This window comes from Hipposideros armiger, unplaced genomic scaffold (assembly GCF_001890085.2).
Source record: "Hipposideros armiger isolate ML-2016 unplaced genomic scaffold, ASM189008v1 scaffold_128, whole genome shotgun sequence".
In the NCBI taxonomy this organism is placed as follows: Eukaryota; Metazoa; Chordata; class Mammalia; order Chiroptera; family Hipposideridae; genus Hipposideros; species Hipposideros armiger.
In genome coordinates this window covers 2,152,861-2,175,137 of record NW_017731478.1, presented here as the reverse complement: position 1 = coordinate 2,175,137, position 22,277 = coordinate 2,152,861, and the positions used below count along the sequence as shown (strand labels likewise).

At 40.5% G+C, this 22,277-nt stretch overlaps 1 protein-coding gene across 3 annotated transcripts in view; it reads left to right on the top strand.

Moving 5' to 3' along the window:
- Positions 1–22,277, top strand: part of KNTC1 (kinetochore associated 1) — a 73,291-nt gene that overhangs the window by 42,397 nt on the left and 8,617 nt on the right. For 2 of the 3 annotated variants that reach the window (XM_019648980.1, XM_019648981.1), the window contains 21 exons: positions 518–607; positions 1,461–1,632; positions 1,719–1,777; positions 1,923–2,139; positions 2,950–3,023; positions 3,294–3,504; positions 3,624–3,733; positions 6,052–6,098; positions 7,477–7,555; positions 8,724–8,842; positions 9,229–9,364; positions 10,414–10,509; positions 10,897–10,953; positions 12,532–12,586; positions 12,670–12,733; positions 13,304–13,433; positions 14,509–14,598; positions 15,034–15,179; positions 16,405–16,495; positions 21,033–21,154; positions 21,594–21,644. In XM_019648980.1, coding sequence (XP_019504525.1) covers positions 518–607; positions 1,461–1,632; positions 1,719–1,777; positions 1,923–2,139; positions 2,950–3,023; positions 3,294–3,504; positions 3,624–3,733; positions 6,052–6,098; positions 7,477–7,555; positions 8,724–8,842; positions 9,229–9,364; positions 10,414–10,509; positions 10,897–10,953; positions 12,532–12,586; positions 12,670–12,733; positions 13,304–13,433; positions 14,509–14,598; positions 15,034–15,179; positions 16,405–16,495; positions 21,033–21,154; positions 21,594–21,644 — 2,216 coding nt within the window. Of the gene's footprint in view, positions 1–517; positions 608–1,460; positions 1,633–1,718; positions 1,778–1,922; positions 2,140–2,949; positions 3,024–3,293; positions 3,505–3,623; positions 3,734–6,051; positions 6,099–7,476; positions 7,556–8,723; positions 8,843–9,228; positions 9,365–10,413; positions 10,510–10,896; positions 10,954–12,531; positions 12,587–12,669; positions 12,734–13,303; positions 13,434–14,508; positions 14,599–15,033; positions 15,180–16,404; positions 16,496–17,552; positions 18,656–21,032; positions 21,155–21,593; positions 21,645–22,277 lie in introns of those variants that run through there. The other variant, XM_019648982.1, reaches the window with a different exon arrangement.

The window sequence follows — 22,277 nt, the reverse complement described above, 5'->3', positions numbered from 1 at the left end:
TATAAATTTGTATAGATGCCACTCAATTAATTCTTGCATCTTAGCACATGGTGAGAGCTAGAATAGAATCCTTTGAGATACTTTTGCTTGGAAGCCCACACTTTCAGTTATGTCATTTCCAAGAAAAAGTTAATTTCCTCTTATTCTAATTTCCCCAAGATAAATGGAAGAAATTGAATTTTAATTTTAAAATCTTACCAAATTTTAATATGTCTATCTTTGTAGATTTCTAGTACCATAGGAACAACTTTTTTTATTAAAATAATATTGCCTTGTACAGCTCTTCTTAAAAAAAAATAGCTTTGAGACATTTTAAAGCATGTATTTTTATCCTAATAGAACTTTTAGAGATGAGAAAATATTAGTTCATTTTTTAAGAATAATCTAATTTAACATTGTAGTGCACTGAGATTTTATATTTGTAATCTGTATTCATCAAGAAAACTGAATAAAACCACCTACCAGCCTGACAACATCTTCTCAAGTTTTGATATGCTGTATTTTTGTTTTTATACAGTTGGATCCCTATGACTATGAAATGATTGAAATTGTCCTGAAAGTTATAGAAAGAGCTGATGAAAAGATAACCAACATTAATATTAATCAGGTATAACAAATATATTATAGATTTTTAAATTATCTTTGTTTTTAGTTGGACCTTTTTAAAAAAATTAGTTATCTAGTGTCTTTATGGGCTGTCATGTGAGCTCCCTTTAAACTCATTTTATCCTGGTTCATTTTCTTTAAAAGAGATAAGAAGTAAAGAGATCTTTCATGCTGTCCATATTTTATCATTTATTTTAATCCAATATTTGCTCCACTGAAACATTTAAGTCCGTCCAAGAGTATGAAGTCACTAAAGAACTGATTTGGAAAAATTAAGGCAAAATTATTTGTCGTCTGGCAAAAAAAAAAATCAAAATATGTGGTACCCAGAGTTGATTCTGCCTTCTATATTAGTAGGTAGGTCCAGGACTCACTTGTTTTTTCCTATCTCGGTACCTTCAGTAACTTCTTAATTGGATTTTAAAAATTAAAATGGGTTAAGTCAAAAGGTTATACAAGCCCCAAAATATATAAGATATAAACTTAAGTGAAGTACGGGATGGGATAGAGGATTCATTGTAGGTCTACTACCTGTGTATTTCAAACGCAATCAAGTATTTTTGAGGTATCTCTCAAAACTCTTTGAAGAGAGCATTGGGAACGGCCAAACTCTCATTTACAAAACATCCCAACAGGGTTCCATTGGTTTCACCTAGTACAATTTCTGTAATGACCATATAAATTATGGTTTAGAACAATACTGTTAAAGGTAAAACTACAAAAGGGTTTGATCGTCTTTGTGAAAACAAGACTCAGAATTATAAATCTATGACGGTATAGAGTTAGATGATTTTTAAAGCACTTAGGACTTGTTTAATCTCATAGGAAACATTTTTTATTTTATTTTAATATAGGCACTGAGTCTTCTGAAACACTTGAAGTCATACAGAAGAATTTCTCCTCCAGTGGACCTAGAAAATCAATATATGTTAGAACACATAATAACTTTGCCATCAGCCGCCCAAACTAGACTGCCTTTCCACCTCATATTTTTTGGCACAGCACAGAACTTCTGGAAGATTCTCTGTATGTTCCTTTAATTCTTAGGAATTTTACTGAATAGCCAAAATTTTCTTCTTAAGCCAGTCACACTATTCTTGTTTCCTTTCTAGCTACGGAACTCAGTGAAGAATCCTTCCCGACACTGCTCTTAATTTCTAAATTAATGAAGGTAATAGGTGCAAACTTTGTAAGCCATATCTTTATCCTGGAATTAATTCAGACCCTGGGTAGAAGGATTTTACGCTGCTTTCACATAAAACCTTGAAAGACGAGTGTATCAGTCAGCCTTAACTTTTCCTTTCCTTTTCTCGAAGTTCTCTTTGGACACTCTGTACGTGTCTACAGCCAAACACGTCTTTGAAAAAAAACTGAAGCCAAAGCTCCTGAAGTTACCACAAGCCAAATCCTCAACGCTGATTAACAAGGAAATAACCAAGATCACACAAACCATCGAATCCTACCTATTATCCATAGTTAACCCAGAGTGGGCCATAGCTATTGCCATCAGCCTCGCCCAGGATATCCCAGAAGGTATGGCTTCTCCCTGTAACTGGGCTTAAAATGGCCGTCTGTGTGGGTCGTAAAAAAAGTACTTTTATGTCTTTAAGGAGAAAGCAGTATCATAGTTCAAGCATGCCTGTGCCCTGTCTCTTCTTCACGCGTGGCCTTGCTGGGTGTGGAGAAGGCCCTGGCCGAGTGAGCTAGACCCTGTGCTGCTTGCTCAGGGTGCAGGGGCGGTAGGCGCTCTCCACCTCGATGGTGGGAACATGGACTGAGGCACTTCCCATAATGAATCCTTAGCTCTTCTCAGCAATCAAACCAGTACAGAAACACAGGCACTCGTTGCCGTGTTTTGGGTTGTAACAAAAGTTGAAAATAACTTTTTAAAAAATATTCATTGGTCTGAAACGGGTTTAAAAAATAAGACATGTTCATAGAATGGATGTACTGATTTGGAAAGATGTCCAAGATTTGTATTAAGTGAGAACAGCAAATTGTACTACTGTGTGTATGGTCTTATCCCATTTGGGTTAAAATAGGTGTGCATGTGCACATGAGAGAGAGAGAGAGAGAGAGAGAGAGAGAGAGAGAGACACACACACACACACACACACAAAACTGGACAAGTATAAGAATCTAGGGAATGGAAATAGAAGCTGAGGAAGGGGCCTCTGTAGACTTCCTACTTTGTATCCTTCTGTCCTGTTTAAATTATTCTTTACTGTGAGCATGCATTTTTATAATTTAAAAAAAAACATAAAAAAAATTGTTAATTTGACTAAAATACATTGCCTTGAAAGGATTAAGATTTGCTTATAAATCTCTTCTTTATCCTTTTAGGTTCCTTCAAGATGCCCAGCTTGAAATTCTGCCTGTATTTAGCTGAGAGATGGCTACAGAATATCCCATCCGAGGTGTGTCTGAACTCGAAGATTGAAGGCTCCTCTTTCTTTTTCACTTAAATTCTTCTTACCTAGCATACCGTCTCCCCCTGCCCTGGAGATAGGCCTTTTCAAGGGTTTCCAAAGGTTGGATGCCTAAAACGGAGAAAGAAGACGAGGCCTTTGGCAGATGCTTGAGGATGTGACTGAGGCAGGGCCCTCCCTTGATTCATAACGATGGACCCTGAGCCTCACTTGAGATTTAGTAAACAAGTTTTTCTTTCTGCTTGGAATTTTTTAAAGGATGAAACACGGGAAAAAGCCGAGGCTTTGCTAAAGAAGCTTCATATTCAGTACCGGCGGTCAGGCACGGAGGCGGTGCTCATAGCCCACAAGCTGAACACTGCAGAGTATTTACGAATGATAGGAAAACCCGCGCATCTCATCATCAGCCTGTACGAGCATCCTAGCATAAATCAAAGGATTCAGAATTCAGCGGGCAAAGATTATCCTGGTGAGGACAAAACCCTTTTTATCTTTTTGTCCAAGGAGAACTCTCATCTGGATTCCCAGTTCTCTTACATGGAAGACGTGGGTGTTTCTTTTGTTAATTCTTCCCCTTGATTGCCTTAGATATTCACGCAGCAGCTAAAGAAATAGCTGAAGTCAATGAAATTGATTTGGAAAAAGTCTGGAACATGTTGCTGGAACAATGGCTGTGTCCATCCACAAAACCTGGTGAAGTAAGTCCATTCTCCAAGTTTATCTATTTTACCTGTAGTCCTGCGCTGATATAACCTAAGTAGGAGCACAGAATACTGAAAGAAGGAACTTTTGTTCATTTTACTACGGTCTGTCATCCGATGAGTTTTAATGAAGCTTACTTTTTCTTGTTTAAAGACTGTTTTGCAGCCATTTTACCTTTTAATTGGTGATTCCAGATGAATTCTTTTTTTTTTCTTTTATTTATTTTCCAGATGAATTCTTGTATTAAAGAAGTGGCCTGCTCTTAGACGCAGGTTCATGGGATTCATTTTTTATTTTGAAACAATTGTAAGCATACAGAAGAATTGCAATAGAATTCCTGTATATCCTTCACCCAGCTTCATCAGTGTTTAGCATTTTACCATATTTCATTCATGTTTCATCACTCTCTCTATAAAATACATATTCATAATATTTTCCTGAACCATTTGAGAGTAAATGGCATATGTCATACCCCTTCCCCATTAATAGTTAAGTCTATATTTCCTAGGAACAAGGCTTTTCTCTTACTTAACCACAGTACAATTATGAGAATCAGATAATTTAATATTGGCTCAATATTGATACAGCATAAACAAACATAGGCTTGAGTCTGTAGTCCATGTTCCTGTTTAACCAGTTGTCCCAATAATGTTCTTTTTTTGTTTGTTTGTTTGTTTTTTTATTTTTTTTTTTTAGCTGAACCATCCTGCTACCTATTGGCAGCTTAGCGGCTGCTCAGCTCGGGCTGGCCTCGAACCGCTGTTGCTCAGAGATCAAACTCTTGAGCGAGCTCTTAACCAACTGAGCCATTCGGCCGGCCCCCAATAATGTTCTTTATAGCAGGTTTTTCCCCTGGGACCAGGATTATGCATGACATTTATTTGTCACATCTCTAATCTCTGAATCTAGAACAGTTCCATGACATTTCCTTATCTTTTGTGACAGTGACATTTTTGAAGATTACAGGCCAGTTATTTTATAAGTTGCCCCTCAGTTTGGGTTTGTCTAATGTTCCCTCATGATAAGATTCAAATTATGCATTTTTGGCCAGAATACTACCTCAATGACGTCGTGTCCTTCTCAGGGTGTGACATTTGGAAGCACGTGGTATCTCTTTGCCCTAATAGGTGAGGTTAATTTAGATCAGTTAGTCAAAATGTTGTTGTCCATTTCTCTATTACATATATACTATGTTTCCTTTTATAACTATTAGCAGAGATACTTTGAGACAATATAATATTCTGTTTCTCTCCAAACTCCTCCCCGACTACACATATGCCCTGATTTAGCATCTATTGATGATTCTTACTTGAATCTATTTTAACTGTGACGGACATTAATATTTTTGAAGGGTGCAGGCCAATGGTTTGTAAAATGTCTCATTGTGGGTTTGCTGATGTCTCTTATGATTAGATTCAGGTTCTGTATTTTGGGCAAGAATACTATATAGGTAATGTGTTATTTTCAGTGTATCACATCAGTGGGACATAATACCAGGGGTTTTTTTTAGAGATAATACTATTAATATCTAAATTTGTGATGGGTTTCAACAATCCAAATCCAGAATTTTTTGCACTGTTTCTTCTGAGTTTTCAGTTTTAACCAGGGAGATTCTATAATTCCTCTCTCCACCTGGGCAGATATCCTTGAAAAAAATCTATTTGTAAACAAATAGTATAGCTGACATGACATTAAGTATTTAATTAGTAGTTTTCGTATTACTTGGCATTCAATTTAAGAAGTATGTAAGTATTTACCAAGAGCAAGGACTGTGCGTCAGTGGAAACAGGAGTTAGAAGCATATCTAGGCCACGTGGAATTTGTGGTTGACTCAGAGACCAGCCTGTTTTAACTTATATGTAAACTTGGAGGACTAAATTGCTGGTTCCTTCAGGCCAGGAAGCGTTTCTGTACATAACACCTAACTCACTGCTTTGTAAGTCCCAATAAATATATCGTGACTTAATGAACGACTCATTTAATATTCATGGAGTCCTTTCCTTTTAAAAATTACCTAATGAATGTAAGCTCCAGGAGGACAGGAGTATTTGTTTTGTTCACTCAGGGAACCCAAGTGACCGGAATCATGCCTGGCACATAGTAAGTGCTCAGTAAATGTTTATTGACTGAATGAATGTTAGTAAACCCATTTTCTAAGCAAAAGTCTTTTCATAAAGTAATGAATCCACTGTGATTTCTTGCATGTAAACACAATTTTGTATCTTGGGTTTTTCACCAAATGGATTTTTATAAGCTTATATAGTCAACAAATTTTCTTCTTTTTTTTACGTTTTTCCCCCCATTTTTTTCAAAGAACTCGTCAGAAATATTTGAACTTCAAGAAGACGAAGCACTACGAAGGTACTCTTCCTTTACTTTCATTGGTCCACACCTTGTTGCCCAGTAGGAATCTTAGCAATAAATTTGCTAGAGTTTGATTTTGAGAAGACTTTCTTGATGTAACTTGGGTCAGAGCCTCTGAGAAGAATCAGTTCATTGATACATATGACTGTGAGTGTATGTAAGTATCTCCAGTAGAATAAATAAGAAACAGCCAAGATTCAGAATTTCTGAACCGTCAATGAGTTCCAACTACTGTTGAGAGCTCTGAGAACACCTTTAACAGAAAATGCATCTCAGGCAAAGGAAAACTCTTCTGTTAGCTAAGACCTTGGCCCCAGACCCCTTCGTGTTCTCACACCCTGGTGAGCTGGGCTGGGTCACATATGGGCCACCAGAATCACTTCTCCCTTCCAATCTACGACTGAGACCAAGAAAGACACATTGGTTTCATCTATTGTGCTCAATCAGATTGGTCAGGGCTTGCTCTCTTGAGAAGATTATATCTGGGCCCAAATCAAAAAGATTGTAGTAACCCATTAATGATGCTTGGCCTAGGCATGGGAGAGGGAGTGGTGACACACATGCCAGCTTCTTGCCATTCCTGGTCTAGACCAAAAGTAGGTCAAGTCAGTCGTGAAGCCCTACGCCCTGTATGGTCCTAGAGATCTCATAATGAGAGAGGATGTGGAAAGGCAAACCCAAGAAAAGAATTTCTCCTGGTTTGGGCAAACCGGCCTACCACCCCCTCCATGACCTCCTTTCCTCTGGACTTCACCTTGTACTTGCTTTGTCTTTGAAGGCAGGGGCACCTTTGGCTAAGCAAGAGGTAGCTCCTGGCATGTCTAACTGAACCAGTCACTTGGAAAGTCTTAGAGGGAAATAATCAGAGAGAGAGAATCCCAAGAAGGGAATCCCACAAGTGTACTTCATGCCAACTTTGTAACTTCTGACCTTTTTCCCACCGGAAGCTTCTTCCCTCCCGCCTTCAGGACACCTGATCCGTCTTGCCCTTCTCTGGAGGGGGCCGGTCAGCCCCGAGTCTAGAGATTGAAATGTGCCACTGATAATGTCCTAGGAACTAAAACAGAATTTTCCACGTGTAGCATTCAATGTCCTTTGCAGCTATGGTTTTTATTAATTGTTTAAATAGAGCAAATTTAAGTTATCAGAGATTGACTAGCCATTTTATAGATGAGAAGACTGAGACCTAGATTTCGTTGTATTTATTATCTTCTTTAGATAAAAAGGAAAGCAAAAATATCCTTGACCCCTACCCCTTTAGGCCTGTGTTTAGGATGTCTCATGACTTTTTCTGTGGACAGTAAAACAGGTCTATTGTTTTGGTAATCTATCACTAAATTAACATCCAAATGTAATCACAAATTTTTTTTTCCAGAGTCCTGTATCTCCTCCTGTCTCGTCCGATTGATTATAGTTCAAGAATGCTGTTCATATTTGCAACGTCGCCTACACCTGTAAGCCCTAGAAACTTAGTCAAAACTCATGTTTGCATCTCAGCTTAACATCTTTTTCCTGTGTGTTTACTATGCTCGATATTAACAGATGATTAAGATAATGCTCACTTATATGCTTATTCAAGGTATATCGTACTTTGTATTAATATCCACCAAGCTCCATTGGTTCCGGCTTCTGTAACATCCTGCTTAGCCTCTTGACAGTTCCCAAGGGTTATCTCCATGCAGTTACTAACTGCCTGGTTACTCAGCATTCCTCATACCAAGGGGCCAAACCAACTGGCCAAACGGGAGGCTCCACCCTGAGGCCCTGCATGACCTGGCTTCACCTGCCAGCCACACCCTGGTCCCTCCCCACTAAACTTTAGCTGGACTGAACCATCCCTTTTCCTTCCCCCTAAAGGCGCGACAGGGCCTCTTTGGCCTGCAGACTTTTGCGTATAGAAATGTTCTGAGGCAGTTGGAACCCAGGGAGAGGAAGGGTGCAGATAAAAGGATAAAAGGAAGAAAAGGGCGGAAAGTCTGAGATACTGATGGTATGTCCTTGATAGCCAGGGGAGAAATAGCCCTTTTTTTCTTGCTTATTAGTTTATCTGATAGTCATTCTTTCAAGTAAAAATGGTGTTCTAGGAACAGTGGCTGGTTCAGCCCGAAACGTAGACATACAAGTGCTTTTCCCTAAAAAAAAAACCATCATGCTGCAGTATATGTTTTGGCACATAAAACATTAATGACCACAAATAATATTAATTTATATTTAATTAGTTAACATTAATATGTATTCAAATGTCATCATTTGTTTTCAATACTGTGCATGTGTGGCTGTGAAGAATACCATGGCTGCTACCACAGCTGGGTATTCCTGCCTTGATTCGAACCAGCACTTTGGCTTTTGCACCATCAGTACAAACAGCCTCACAATGTAAAAGACAAATAACATCTTAGTGTTATTAAGAAAATTGTCTTGACCCATTCTCTCCTGAACAAGTCTGAGGAACACTCCCCAGGGTTCCATGAATCACACCTTGAGAACCACTGACCCCCTCAGCAAAGACTGACTGTAATTTTTCTTTTTAATGCTGTTGCTTATGTTGCCTAAGTTAAAACTCATGTCCCCAGCCACAACCTGCAAGCGTGCAACTCTCCGAACCTTTTTTTGCTTTTACAGACGGCAGGTGTGCGTCAGCTCACTTTTGCCCATAGAACGCGAGCTCTTCAGTGTCTCCTCTACTTGGCCGACAAGGAAACCATAGAATCTCTCTTCAAAAAGCCCATCGAAGAAGTGAAGTAAGTGGAATTTTTTTTTAATTGTATGAAGAAGCAGGAAACAGGTCACTGTTTGGAAGTGTAACGTTTAAGGCCCTTAGTTCGTAGGAGTGCGTTAGCGCGGCTGTGTGAATGGAGCTGTCTCCTGGAATGACTGCCCTTGACGTTTCGGCAAAGAGGAAGCCGGCCTTCGAGAACATCTCGTTTCCCTCGTTCCTTTGAGACATTTAGAAAACTGAATGTTTTCTTCGTCTTGTTCAAGTTGATTTCTTTCTAATATTATATTCAGTGACTATATTTAGAGCCTAAAATAGGCATTTAAAAACAAACAGGCCTAGTATATCTGTACGGTGGCTTTCAAGTGTAAATGCGGCCTTGAGAATGACATAAATGCCCCTGTTTTCCAGGGCGTATTTGAAATGTATAACTTTCCTGGCATCGTTTGAGACTTTGAATATCCCCATCACATATGAATTATTTTGCAACAGTCCTAAAGAAGGAATGATTAAGGGTCTCTGGAAAAACCACAGCCACGAATCCATGGTACGTATGTACACTGAGCCATCAATCAGAGGGTGGGGGCTGCCATCTTCTCGGATGCTGTTATGTTCACTCCGATTCCTGAAAGACAAAACCAGAGGAACTCTATTCCTGAAGAGGTCTACCGCTCTGAGACCTCTTCTTCTTTTCTATCCTGGCAGGTGACAGGACAACTAGGAAGTCCGCTTACCACTGTTCCTTAAAGTCAAAGGCCTGAGGCCATCCCTATCAAGACAAGAGAGCACTTTTTTTTTTCTTCTTTTGTTTAGATTTTATTGGGGAACTGGGGAAGGGGAACAGCCAAGTAGTTGTCCTTCAGTCTTAGTTGTGGAGGGTGTAGCTAGCTCAGCACCATCCAGCCGCCCATCGGCAGCTCGCCAGCTGCTCAGCTCAGGTGCCATGTTCAATCTTAGTTGCAGGTGGGTGTAGCCCACCATCCCATGAGGGAGTCGAACCAGCAACCTTGTTGTTAGGAGCACATGTTCTCACCAGCTGAGCCATCCTGCCACCTGTTGGCAGCTCAGCAGCAGCTCAGCTCAGGCGCAGCTCACTGGCCCATGTGGGAATCGAACCGGCGGCCCTGTTGCTCAGAGCTCGCACTTTTAACGAACTGAGCCACTCGGCCGGCCCGAGAGAGCACTTTTATATTCCTTCCCAAGGCCTATCTGTCCTCATCTGGACAAGAGAAGAGACTGTCCCTATGCAGGGAGGGGGATTGTTGCTCCTCCTCCTAGAGGCCTATGGGAATTGAGTCTCTGAGCAGCTGGAGCCCAGGGTGGGATGGGTATGGGGCCAACAGGCACATGTTTGTGGATAGAAAAAAGAAAAGGACACAGTCTGAGATGAGTCCATGACAGCAAGAAAGAAAAAGAGTAATGTTAATCTTTTTTTTCTTTCATTAGGGAGAATGGACCTTCATGGAACGTAGACAATAAACACTACTAGATTATATAAACTTATTCTGTATTCACCTGTCCTACCTTTTCCAAAAGTAGTTTGATTTACTGGTGCTTTGAAGCAGTATGACTTTTTTTTTTTTTTTTTCTGTTTAGGCTGTAAGATTGGTGACTGAGCTTTGTTTGGAATACAAAATCTATGACCTGCAGCTGTGGAATGGACTCTTGCAAAAGCTTCTTGGCTTCAATATGGTAAGACTCAGTGCCCTAGACTGCAGTATATTTTAAAGCTTTTGTACAGCATCTCCTAAACATTTTGCATTGATGCTAAAAATGACGTAAATGGGCACAGTAAGAGATTAACAATAACTGATAATAGAATAGAACTGTTATAACAATATACTGTAATAAAAATTATGTAAATGTATGGGGGAGAAAAATGACATAAATTTCACAGGAAACAAATGGAAGCTTCCTGGTCTCTTTTGATATTTGCAAATTTGTAAATGAACGTCTCTGGCGGTTCTCATGGAAGATAAATTATACTGATATTCTTTTTGGAAGAACCCCATATTTCCCCCATGTGTAAATTTTCCATTGTGGTGATCTTCAGAATGTTTTTGTTTTATGTTTTCACAGATTCCTTACCTCAGGAAGGTTTTAACAGCCATTTGTAGTATCCATTCTTTATGGCAGGTATGTCGTTTTTTTACAGTATGTTTTATCACACTTACTCTTTACACTTGTTGGCCCTGTGACTGCTGGGTAAACTGGTTAGCAATCGGCTCCTTAATGAAGCACAGAATGGATCTGCAGTAGGATAGTGTTTTGTGAAAGTGGTGCCCACTCTCGGAATACTCTGTTCAGATGTCGCCTCCTCTGAGACAACACTTTCCCCTGTTCTCCAGGCCTCATGCATCATGTCTTCATTTAGGCTCTAAAAACACTGACTCTACTATCTTGTTTGTCGTAGCATAATTTATCTTTTAAAAAAAATTTTTTTTTCCGTTACAGTTGACAGTCAATATTATTTTATATTAGTTTCAGGCGATAGCAAAATTTATCTTAATGACACATTCAACTGCCCCTCTTGGACTCTGAAGATTTTTAAAGTCGGAGGACACGCCTTACTCATCTTTTCTAAATTTCACACGTTGTGCACCTACATAATCATTATTATATAGAAATATGTAATTTAATGGTGTCTGGAGATTGTTTCATATCAGCACATATAGATCTAGCTCATCTTTTTAAATTAAGATGTAATTCACACGTAAAATTCACCCATTTAAAGTGTACAGTTCAGTGGTTTGTGCTAATATATTCAGAAAGCTGTGCAACCATCACCACTATCTAATTCCAGAACATTTTCCTGAAAAAAACCCCATATCCATTAGTAGTCATTCCCCCTTCTTCCACCATCCCTTCCACCCGCCCAGCAACCACTTAATTTACTTTGGGTCTCTATGGAGTTGTCTATTCTGGACATTTTATATCAATGAAATCATATGACATGTGGCATTTTGCATCTGGCTTCTTTCACTCACCATCATGTTTTCAAGTTTCATCCACTCTGTAGCTAGCGTGTCAGCACTTCATTCCTTTTTATGGCTGATTAATGTTCCATTGTATGGATGGACCACATTTTGATAATTCGTTCATCAGTTGATGGACATTTGAATTATTTCCGCTTTTTGGTTATTATGAATAGTTCTGCTATGAACATTTGTGTACATGCTTTTATGTAGATATATGTTTTTGTTTCTGAGCGTATACCTAGGAGTGGAAGTGTTGGGTCTTAAGATAACCAAGTTTAGCCTTTTGAGGTATCGCTTTATTTTTAACATAATTGCTCTCCATAATATGGAGTAAAATGTACCATAACTTATTCAACACTCCCCTACTGATGGAAATTTATGTTGTTTCCATATTCATTTTTTTAAATCCTTTTTCTTGTCTCCTTGCCCCCTCCCTGTGTCCCTAGCACAACGTCTGGCACATAATAGACTTAATATAAATTTTGTTTTCCGACTTGGGTCTCTGACACGTTTTTTTCTAAATGAAACAATGATGAATCAGCCAGGATGATGTAGTAATATCCTGAAATATACAATCCTGAAGAAAATTATTCTAGAATCTAATCATCTTGAACAGGGAAGTCTCAAGTCATGATTTTAGCATCCCGCCTGTAAGCTTTAAGTGTATAGTTTTGTAACTGGAACATCGAGTCCGTGATTTCCCGGCATGAATTCTTAAATCCACCTGTTTCCGCAGGTTCCCTACTTCAGCAAAGCCTGGCAGCGCGTGGTGCAGATACCGCTCCTCTCAGGTAGCTTTCTCTCCCCTGAAACATTGACAGTAGCGTCTTACAGTTGTGTGCGTATGTACATTTTGGTTGTTTTTCCTTTTCAGCCTCTTGTCCTTTAAGCCCCAGTCAATTATCAGATTGTTGCGAAAGCCTCGTCGCTATTCTAGAGTAAGTAAAATATGTGTTTTCCTACCAAAAAAAAAAATCAAATTTGTGGCTTATAAAATTCCTTTCTAATAAACATCTCTTATGAGTCATTCTTTTTTCTTGGGAAGGTAAGCATACCACTTGTTTTTAAAATAAAATAGCTCTTATTTTTATTATGCCTTTTCATGTGAGGTACAGCTAATAAACTGATGATATTCAGTAAGCGGTCTCTAAAATTAGTACCCAATGTTAATGTAAGTACGGAGTGCCTTTTGTGGCTACCCTAACGCATACCGTGTTGTCTCATGGATTTTTGAGTCTTCTGAGAATGGGTCTTTGGGCCTATATAGACTTTCCGACATAAATCAGCAGCAACCAGTAGTTTCTATTCCTGTAGCTAGATTCTTTTATTCCAGGAAGAATGCCATAAAAAGCTTGAGTTACTCATTACTAAACATACGTTATGCGCTAGCGCTTTAATGTTTAAAATTATTGAAAGCCTAGGCAAGTACCGACTGTGGAAAATCAGAAAGACCCACATCATCTAGTGAACCTGACAGGTTATTCACTGACTCATGTGCTCTCTTGAAGATGTCCGGTGTCAGATGGCCTTGACATGATCGGAGTGGCCAGGCAGTATGCCCAGTTAGAGCTTCCGGCTTTCGCATTAGCCTGTTTCATGCTCATGCCCCACTCGGAACAAAGACGCCAGCACATTAAGGTATCTTGCAAATTACTCTTCTGGGGCTGCCAAAGACATGGAAGCAGGTCTCAGAGGGCCTGTCCTCTGCAAAAGGTTGCATTTTCTTTTCAGCAAACCTGTAAAGCATGGGTACCGCAGTGTGGGTGGGGCAGAAGTTTTGTGTCGGGGGTTAGTGACTAGGAGGTAAGACTGAAAGGTAAATTGAGGATAGTCTGGGAGATGCCTTCACAGGGGTTTGGACCTTATTCTCTGTCGGTAGGAAACAATTTTTTTTTTTTTGGAAAAGGGAAAAGATCAGGGATTATTCTAGAAAGAAAAATCCATGTGGGCTTGATGGAAGAAGAGCCGTGTCAAGAAGGTAAATTCTTGGGAAGCTGTTGTGTTTGAGTAGGATTTCGTGTCACTTGATCCATTCACAACCACCTGTGGGTATGCAAGGAAGTCTTGAGGGGTCAGTCCCCAGAGTTGGATAGTAGCAATGAAAATGAACTAGATTGAGAAGACGAAGAGGAAGGCAGCCCGACTCGGTGACCAGAGGAGGGAGATATAAAAGGGGAGAGTCAGGTTTTGTGTGTGTGTCTAGCAAATGGAGCCACAAGCATTTTGAGGACAGAACTTTTAAAAATAACTCTCATTCCCTTTATGTTCAAAGCATTTGGAAATGTTTTAATTAGAGTTGTTTCTCCAAAAGTAGATAAGCCGGTAGTTAGAGAGCTATATAGAAGAGCGTGCATATTTTTTATGTGTTCCGTTCGTTTCATTTTTTCAAAGCCATCTGTACTTGTCTTTTACTTTGTTCTTTTTTGACTATTCATAAACTCATCCGTTGATGCTTTTCAGAGTTTTAGTATTTAAATAGATTCCTCTTGGCACTTAGAATGACAAAATGCTTGTTAAACAGCTCCTAGGAATGGGTAGTTGTAAAATGCTTTTTTCCTTATTTCAATAATTTTTTGTTGCCAGAAGCATTTTTTCCTACATTAGAAATTCTTTAAGATATTTCAGATTTAAATATGAAAACCTTCCAGATTTGACAGACATCAGTAGTAATCATACTTTTCCATTAATTATATTTTGATTTTTTTTTCTCTAGAATTTTTTGAGCTCGTGCGATCCTAAGATCATTTTACAGCAATTAGAAGAGCATATGAATACTGGCCAGTTGGCAGGATTTTCACATCAAGTAAGAGAAAATTTCATCTCCTTTTTGCTACGAAAAATTACAAATTAGAAGGTAATAATTTTCCCCAAACCAAGATTAAGCTGAAAACTACCATTTCAATCCTTTATCGGTTAATGTATACAATTACTTTGCTATTATTAAAATCTCAGTAAGTTTTTCAAAAGGCAGGGACCTTGGCTGCTGTGTTTATTGCTGTGCTCAAAAAAAGTCCCAGAGTGCTTAACAACAATTACTTTTTATCTGTTTACTGTATACAGTACTGAAATGGGCCAAAGCTGTTCCCCTTCCCCCAGTCATTCCGCCACTCCCCTCAAAAAAAGGAGACTCGGACACAATGCAGTGATGCCCCAACTTCTGACTGTCAGAAATGCTGTGGGATTGAAAGGGCCGGGCCTTTAACACATTTTTAATATTACGCTACCTGTCATCCTCTAGGTTAGAAATCTGATTCTGAATAACATCATAAACAAGAAGGAGTTTGGGAGTTTGGCAAAGACAAAATACTTCCAGGCACTGAAATTGCACATGATGAATGCCAATAACGTCACTGATCTAGTGAACTACTTGGCAGATGAATCAAGGTAAGTGCATTAGAAAAAAAAAACCTGCAGAATTTCCTTAAAATTTATCTTTATTTTGGAGGAAAATGTCAAACAATTGTAGAGCTATTTGATTGCAATTAAAGGCTCTAAATGTGAAGCTGTGGCACTACTTGTCTTGTAACCCAATCCCTTGGAACATGAACTTGAATTAAACAATTAAACAAGCTGTCAGAACCCCCCAAATAGGTGTCCAAGGGGCCTGCGTTAAAACCCTGGTTACAATGTTATTCCTTAGACACTTGCTCAGAGAATTGATGGCTTTATGTATCATAACTTTTTTTTTTTTTTAAAGATTTTTATTGGGGAATTGGGGGAATTGGAACAGTGCTGGGGAATTGGGGGAAGGGGAACAGACAAGTTGCTGTCCTTTTGTTCTTCAGTCTAGTTGTGGAGGACGTTGCTTCACTGGCACAAGTTGGCACCATCATTGCGCTCTTCCCGGGCGAGGCAGATCAGTCGCCGGCTTCTGGACGGCTGCTCACTGCGGCTGCTGGCCGCTCACGCTGGCTGCTGGCTACATACGGTAGCCCCTGGCAATCCACTGCCACAGGGGCTGCAGCCTACGCCGTCGCCAGCGACTCACAGCAGCCCAGCTCCAGGTTGAGCTGTTGTTCAGCATCTTAGCTGTAGAGGGCAGTGTCACTGGCCCTCATATGTGGGATCCGAACCGGGGCCCTCTGGCATCCCAAGCCAGTTCTTAACCATCGTGCCACTTGACCGGCCCTGTATAATAACTTTTGCTAAGCTTAGTTATTTAATTTTTCAGTACTCACAAGTTTAAAAACAGTAAGATTCTTGGGATGGGATTAGGAGCGGATGTGAGAAGTCAAAGGGAGAAGGAAGAAATGGGCTGGCCCTGAAGAAAGGGAAACCCAGCCAGGACCAAAATATTTACTGGGTCCATCCCTGCATTGGGTCTGTCTATGCTGACCACTGAGAGGTATCCCTTATCCATTACCTCACCATGGACTTCTTTTCGCTTGTTTATCACTTGTAATCCAGTCATAATTACTGTCATTTATGAACAAATGTTATCCTTCGAGGTATAATCAATATATATATAGAGAGAGAATAAACTGCACATATTTCAAGTAAGCAGTCTGATCAATTTTGGCACATGTACACACCTCTGATGATATCGCTACAATCACGATAGCGAACATAGAAAAGCTTTCTCATGCCCTTTTTCTTTCTGATTCCATAGTTTAGATGAAGCTTCAGTCTTTATAACTGAATATTCAAAGCACTGTGGAAAACCTGTGCCCCCAGACGCCACTCCCTGTGAAATCCTGAAGGTAACGCTGGTCCACAGTTATGTGGGTTTCGCCATTTATACTTTTGGGTCTTGAAATTGAGCCACCTTGTTCTGGAGATAAATGTATTGTTCCGTGTGGCTGCGTCTAGTTTTATATTTTACTTTTGGTGGAGGCCGCGGCTGCCCTCTCAGCTCTGCGCTCAGTGACCTTGGGCCAGTCACTGCCGCTGAGCAGGAGTTTCGTTTTCACACCTGGACCACCTGGTGCTGTCCAGCATGATTCCTCATAAAGTCTCATTTTTCACACTGAAGCAGGTGAAAAACGAAATTTCAAAAGGCATTAATTAATGTTGTGCTTGGGTATTAATTGTTTTTTACTTCTCCTGTTCTACAATATTACCTAAGACATCCATGTTCACTATAGAAGAAAGAAAAATTTGCAAGAGAGAAAAAAAAAAAAACCAACAACAAATCTCTTGAAATCTCACTACCAGAAATAGGATCACTGTTAACATTTTGATACACAGTAATACCTTGGTTTGCGAGGATAATTCATTCTGGAAACAAACTACCGTATTGCAAGACATCACTCGTTTACCACGTTAAAATGTATTAGAAATGTTAGCTCGTCTTGCGGAACACTCACAAACCAAGTTACTCGCAATCCAAGGTTTTACTATATATCCTTCCAAATATTTTCACATATAAAATGTGCGTGTAAATTACTTTCACTCCTAATTTGAACTTAAACATAAGGTAAATATTTTTACTTGGATCGTGGTTTAGTAAACGCATATTAAAATAAACCTCCATTTTGTTTGCTTTCATTAATAACTTCTGATAATTCACTTCCAGTTTGTTGTGCTCAATGGCATAAATTGCCTTTTTCTAAAAGGGAGAATATTAATTCAGGAGATGAATTTGTGACCCTTAAAATACATGTTTTTCTCCAGCCATAACTGTCTAAAATGCCTAATAACTTTATATGTAGGTTTTTAGCAATACAGTTAAGTCTTAAGTTCTATCGTTTATCTGAGCATTTTCTATTTAAAAAGCTAAATGACACTCATAATACTTCTGTGTTTCTTCCCGTTTAGATGTTTCTTAATGGATCATAGTAAATCATCAAAACTTTTTCAGGAAGAAGAAGAAGACGCTTGGAGTCTGCTATTAACTGGCCATATTTATTACGGTTTCAAAATTGTGCGGTTTATGTGTTGTAGCTATTATCAGATGTTACCTGAAGTGACAGCTGAGACACTTGGTAGCCTGATTGTTCCATAAAGAGCTCATATCCTGAATTAATAAATCTTCCCTTTCCCGGTTACTATAACTCATAGAGACTATCAATTTTTTACACCGTGTACAAAGGAAACAAAACTCAAAAATATTTTGCTCCCCGCATAAGAAAAGCAACTATTTATAGCCTATTTCATCCACATGGATAAAGAAGTACATAGATCTTTCTAGTGTTATTCTAGCAAACGTGTGTATAATTTTTGCTGCTGAGTATATTGGTCAGTGGCCAGCCAGAACGATAGAAAACACTCTAGGTATTTCAAGCAGAGATGGACTGAATGCCAGGAATTGGTTACAAAGGTGTTAAAACAACTGAAAGCAAAAGGGAGAGGAGGGGGCCCACCCGGGCTGTAAGAGGGAAGGGCTGACAGCCTGGAAGATCAGGCCACTGGTCCTGCTCTGAAGGGCGAGTCTCCTCCCACCTGTGCTGCCCCAAGCTGCCCTCAGGCATCTTTCACAGTCGCTGCCAAGCCACCACCAAAAGAAGAAAGAAGTAGCTCTTTGCTTGCTCCCACCTCTAATTCTCGTGCGAGTGCCAAGAAGTGACAGCCGAGCAGGAAGCTGTCTATCCAGGAGTGTGGGATGTGCATTGTGTAGGCTGTAAGCCCCCGGCGGGGATGGCTTAGAAGGACAGGGTGGTGCAGAGTCAGCCAATGGACGCCACTGGGCACACAAGCACCGAGCACACTTCCTACCCTGCCTTCCTAATCTGCTGTGCTTGTGAATAACGTGATGACAATCGCATTAGTTTGCCTTTGTTTTGCCAGATGAGAAAATATTGTTTCTATACTAGAAACTCAGCATAGCATCATGATTAAAAGCATGGATTTGGGGGTCGGCCAAGTGGCACGTTGGTTAAGTGTTGGCTTGAGACGCCAGCTCTGAGCAGTAGGGCCCTGGTTCGGATCCCACATGAGGGCCAGTGACGCTGCCCCCTCTACAGCTAAGATGGTGAACAACAGCTCGACCTGGACCTGAGCTACCGTGAGTCGCCAGCGACGGCGTAGGCTGCAGCCTCTGCTACAGTGGATTGCCGTAAGCTACCATGAGTGGCTGGCAGCCAGCGTGAGCAGCCGTCCAATGGCTGGCGAGCGACTGCCTTATCCAGGAAGAGCGCAATGATAATACCAACATGGGCCAGTGAAGCAACGTCCTCCACAACTGGACTGAAGAACAAAACGACAGCAACTTGTCTGTTCCCCTTCCCTAATTCCCAACACTGTTCCCCTCCCCCAATTCCCCAATAAAATCTGTTTTTTTAAAAAAAAGGAAGGATTTGGGAGTAAAAAAATCTGGATTTGAATTCTGGCTCCATCACAAACTCCTCCTGAGCAAGTTACAGACCTTCCCAAAGCCTGAATTCCTTCATCTGTAAAGCCTGGTTGCAGGAGGTTTAACCTCATCCACTTGCTCTCTCCGGGACATTTGGACTACGCCAATATATTTCACAAAGCTTTTTTCACATTTGGAATTATTTCCTTAAGATCACTCCCACCCACAGATTTACCAGATCAAAGGGAATGAAGACCATTTTAGAGGCTCAAGATACAAATTGCCAAACTGCATGCATTTCAAAAGGTTTTCCCAAATGCCTGCTCCTACCAGCCACAGCTGGATGTCTGCTTGACTGCCTCCTCCCCAAAGGCTCTGTGATCTTACTTTTAAGAACTTTCCACTAATTCCCTAGGTGAAAATGGCATACTGTGACTTAGGTTTGTATTTCTTTGACATTTATGTGATTGAACCTTAAGAAAGCTAATTATAAGGCTGACGTTGCAAGGAGAGCCTGTAATTGTATTCTTGGGCATAAATGTGCAAGGAATGGAAGGGTCAAGCGGTGGCACTACAACGTAAGAAATGGAAAGGAGACTTCAGGTTTAACTGACAAAAGCAAAGCTAAAATGGAGTTCTGTCCCCATCTGAACACTGGTTTCATTGTTCAGAATAAAGTCTGATAGGTAAACGGTTAGCTTTTGGTATGCCAGAGTAATTTTTTGAAGCATAAATATGTGTGAATTGATTAAGATAACTTCATTTGAAGTTCAAATATACAATTAGCCAGGACACTGCTTTTGTTATATTTATTACATTTATTAGCCTTGGTTATTTTTTAAATCATTCCACTTTTATCTCCATATACACATTCTCCATACTGTTGCCAAAGTATATTCTTTTTTTTTTTTTTAACTATATTGGGGAACAGTGTGTTTTTCCCAGGACCCATCAGTTCCAAGTTAAGTTGTTGTCCTTCGATCTTAGCTGTGGAGGGTGCAGCTCAGCTACAAGTCCTGTTGCTATTTTACTAGAGGCGCAGCCCACCATCCCATGCAGGGGCCGAACTGGCAACCTTGTTAAGAGTACACCCTCTAACCAACTGAGCCACCCGGCCGCCCACTGGCAGCTCAGCTCAAGTCGTTGTCTTCAATCTAGTTGTGGAGAGTGCAGCTCACTGGCCCATGTGGGAATCGAACCGGCAACCCTGTTGCTCAGAGCTCGCACTAACCAACTGAGACACCTGGCTGCCCCTAAGTATATTCTTAGAACATAAGCCAGATCTCAATGTCTGGCCTCACACTTTTCACTGGCTCTCCATTGCGTTGAGCATAAGTCCCAAGTTACCAGCTGAGGCACACTGGCCCGTTGGTTTAAATTAGAAACGGGTACACTCTAGGAAGGCGAATTATAAGAAGGCTCTCCTTGGTAGATCTACTACAAAAAGACCCCCAGTGGAGGGCCCCATTTTTAAAAAGTGCTGTGCTTAGAAGCTGGATCTCAGATACAGCTCAGTGCTACCTGGCCGCTGGAACCGGGACTTAGAAGGCCCTGGTGTGATCCAGTCCCCCTGCATTTCTAGCCTCTGTGCCTGTCACTCCCCTTCCTGTCACCAGCCTTCCCCAACCAGCCCAACCACGGTCACCCCCAGTCACTTGCATGACCGTAACAGTTCCTTCCTTCACAATACAATCCAAAGTTATCTTTGTTGACATCTTTACTGATTGTCTCACCCTTCATCATTTTGTCCCCAATCCCTAGAGTCTTAACAAATAGGTGTGAGTTCAGTGAATTTTGACTACCCATTTTCAGGGTAAAATTCCTTCCTGAATGTTTCATGATGACGTGAATGAACGACAGCACCTCGGTACCCCTAGAAAAAAGGGGAAATTAGCAACAAATAAATAAAGGCACTATCTTTCATTTTCATGACTCACGCATGTTTCTTTCTCCATCTCTTGCTTCGAATGAGGTGGCTACATTTTCATTCCTTTGACTACTTGCAGGAGAGAATTTTATTAGTAGGGTGCTGTCCTTCCAGCTCCAATGGCCTGAAAACTCGGTCTGACAAGACACAGCATATTCAGTCTTCTTTCTACCGCTTCTCTGGGGCCCACAGATTTGGGAGGTATGTTAATTGTAAACACATTGGGGCGCTTGGGTAGTTTTTGACACTTTTTTTTAAAGAAATTTTATTGGGGAACAGTATGTTTCTCTAGGACCCATCAGCTCCAAGTCAAGTAGTTGTTTCAATCTAGTTGTGGAGGGTGCAGCTCCGCGGCCCATGTGGGAATTGAACCAGCAACCTTGGTGTTACGAGCCTGCACCCGTACTTGAGCTAAACGGCCGCCCCAGACACATTTTTGAGTAAGAGAATAAGACTAATTAATTTTGGTGATCGCATCTATCCAGGTGGAAGTAGCCACCTAAGCTTACAGAGGTGCTTGGGGTAACCAACAGGTGCTTTTGGTGAATGCTGGTGTCATAGGTATGATAGAGGTAGTTACTTTTTACATATTTATATGGCTGTATAATAATAATCCTTCTCAAACTATTGAACATTCTAGGACCCCAGAAGACGACCTTGGGCCTTCACCTAGAGCATACTCTCCCCAAAGGTAACCCTGTTCTGACCTTTATCATCATAGCTTATTAACGTTACCTGGTTTTCAACTCTCTATAAATGGACTAGTATAGCGTATACTCTAGAGTCTGAATTCATTGTTCAACATTATAAGATTTATCTATGTTATTCTGTGTAGCAGCAGCAGCAGCAGCAGCGATAATAGCTCATTCTTTCCCATTATTGTGAGTATTAAAAAGCTTTGCAATGGAAAGCTTTTCTGAATGAAAGGGTTTATTGAGCCGTGTGCTAGCCTGACAAGGACCAGATGCTGAGACACACAGTCTAACTCACCAGCGCTGGGCTAGCTGAAGGAAATGAGAGCATCCTCCATCCCGGAGCTGATGGGCTCTTTTAGGGATGTAAGTTGTTTTGAGAGAGTTTAAATTGGCTATAGTTGGGGGGAGGGGAAATAGAGCTGGGGAGGGGGGCAGTTCTGGGATAGGTGCACAGTCTGTAAGGAAGAAATATTTGCTCTTTTGATTGGTTTGGGGCAACAGTCCTGAACATTCATACACACGCAGGATGCGGTGGCCTCTGGTGGTCCGCTATTTTCTTTTTAGATAGCCACCTGGGAGTGGATTCAAGGCTCCAACATACATTTAGGAATGTGAGCCACCTCGTCAGC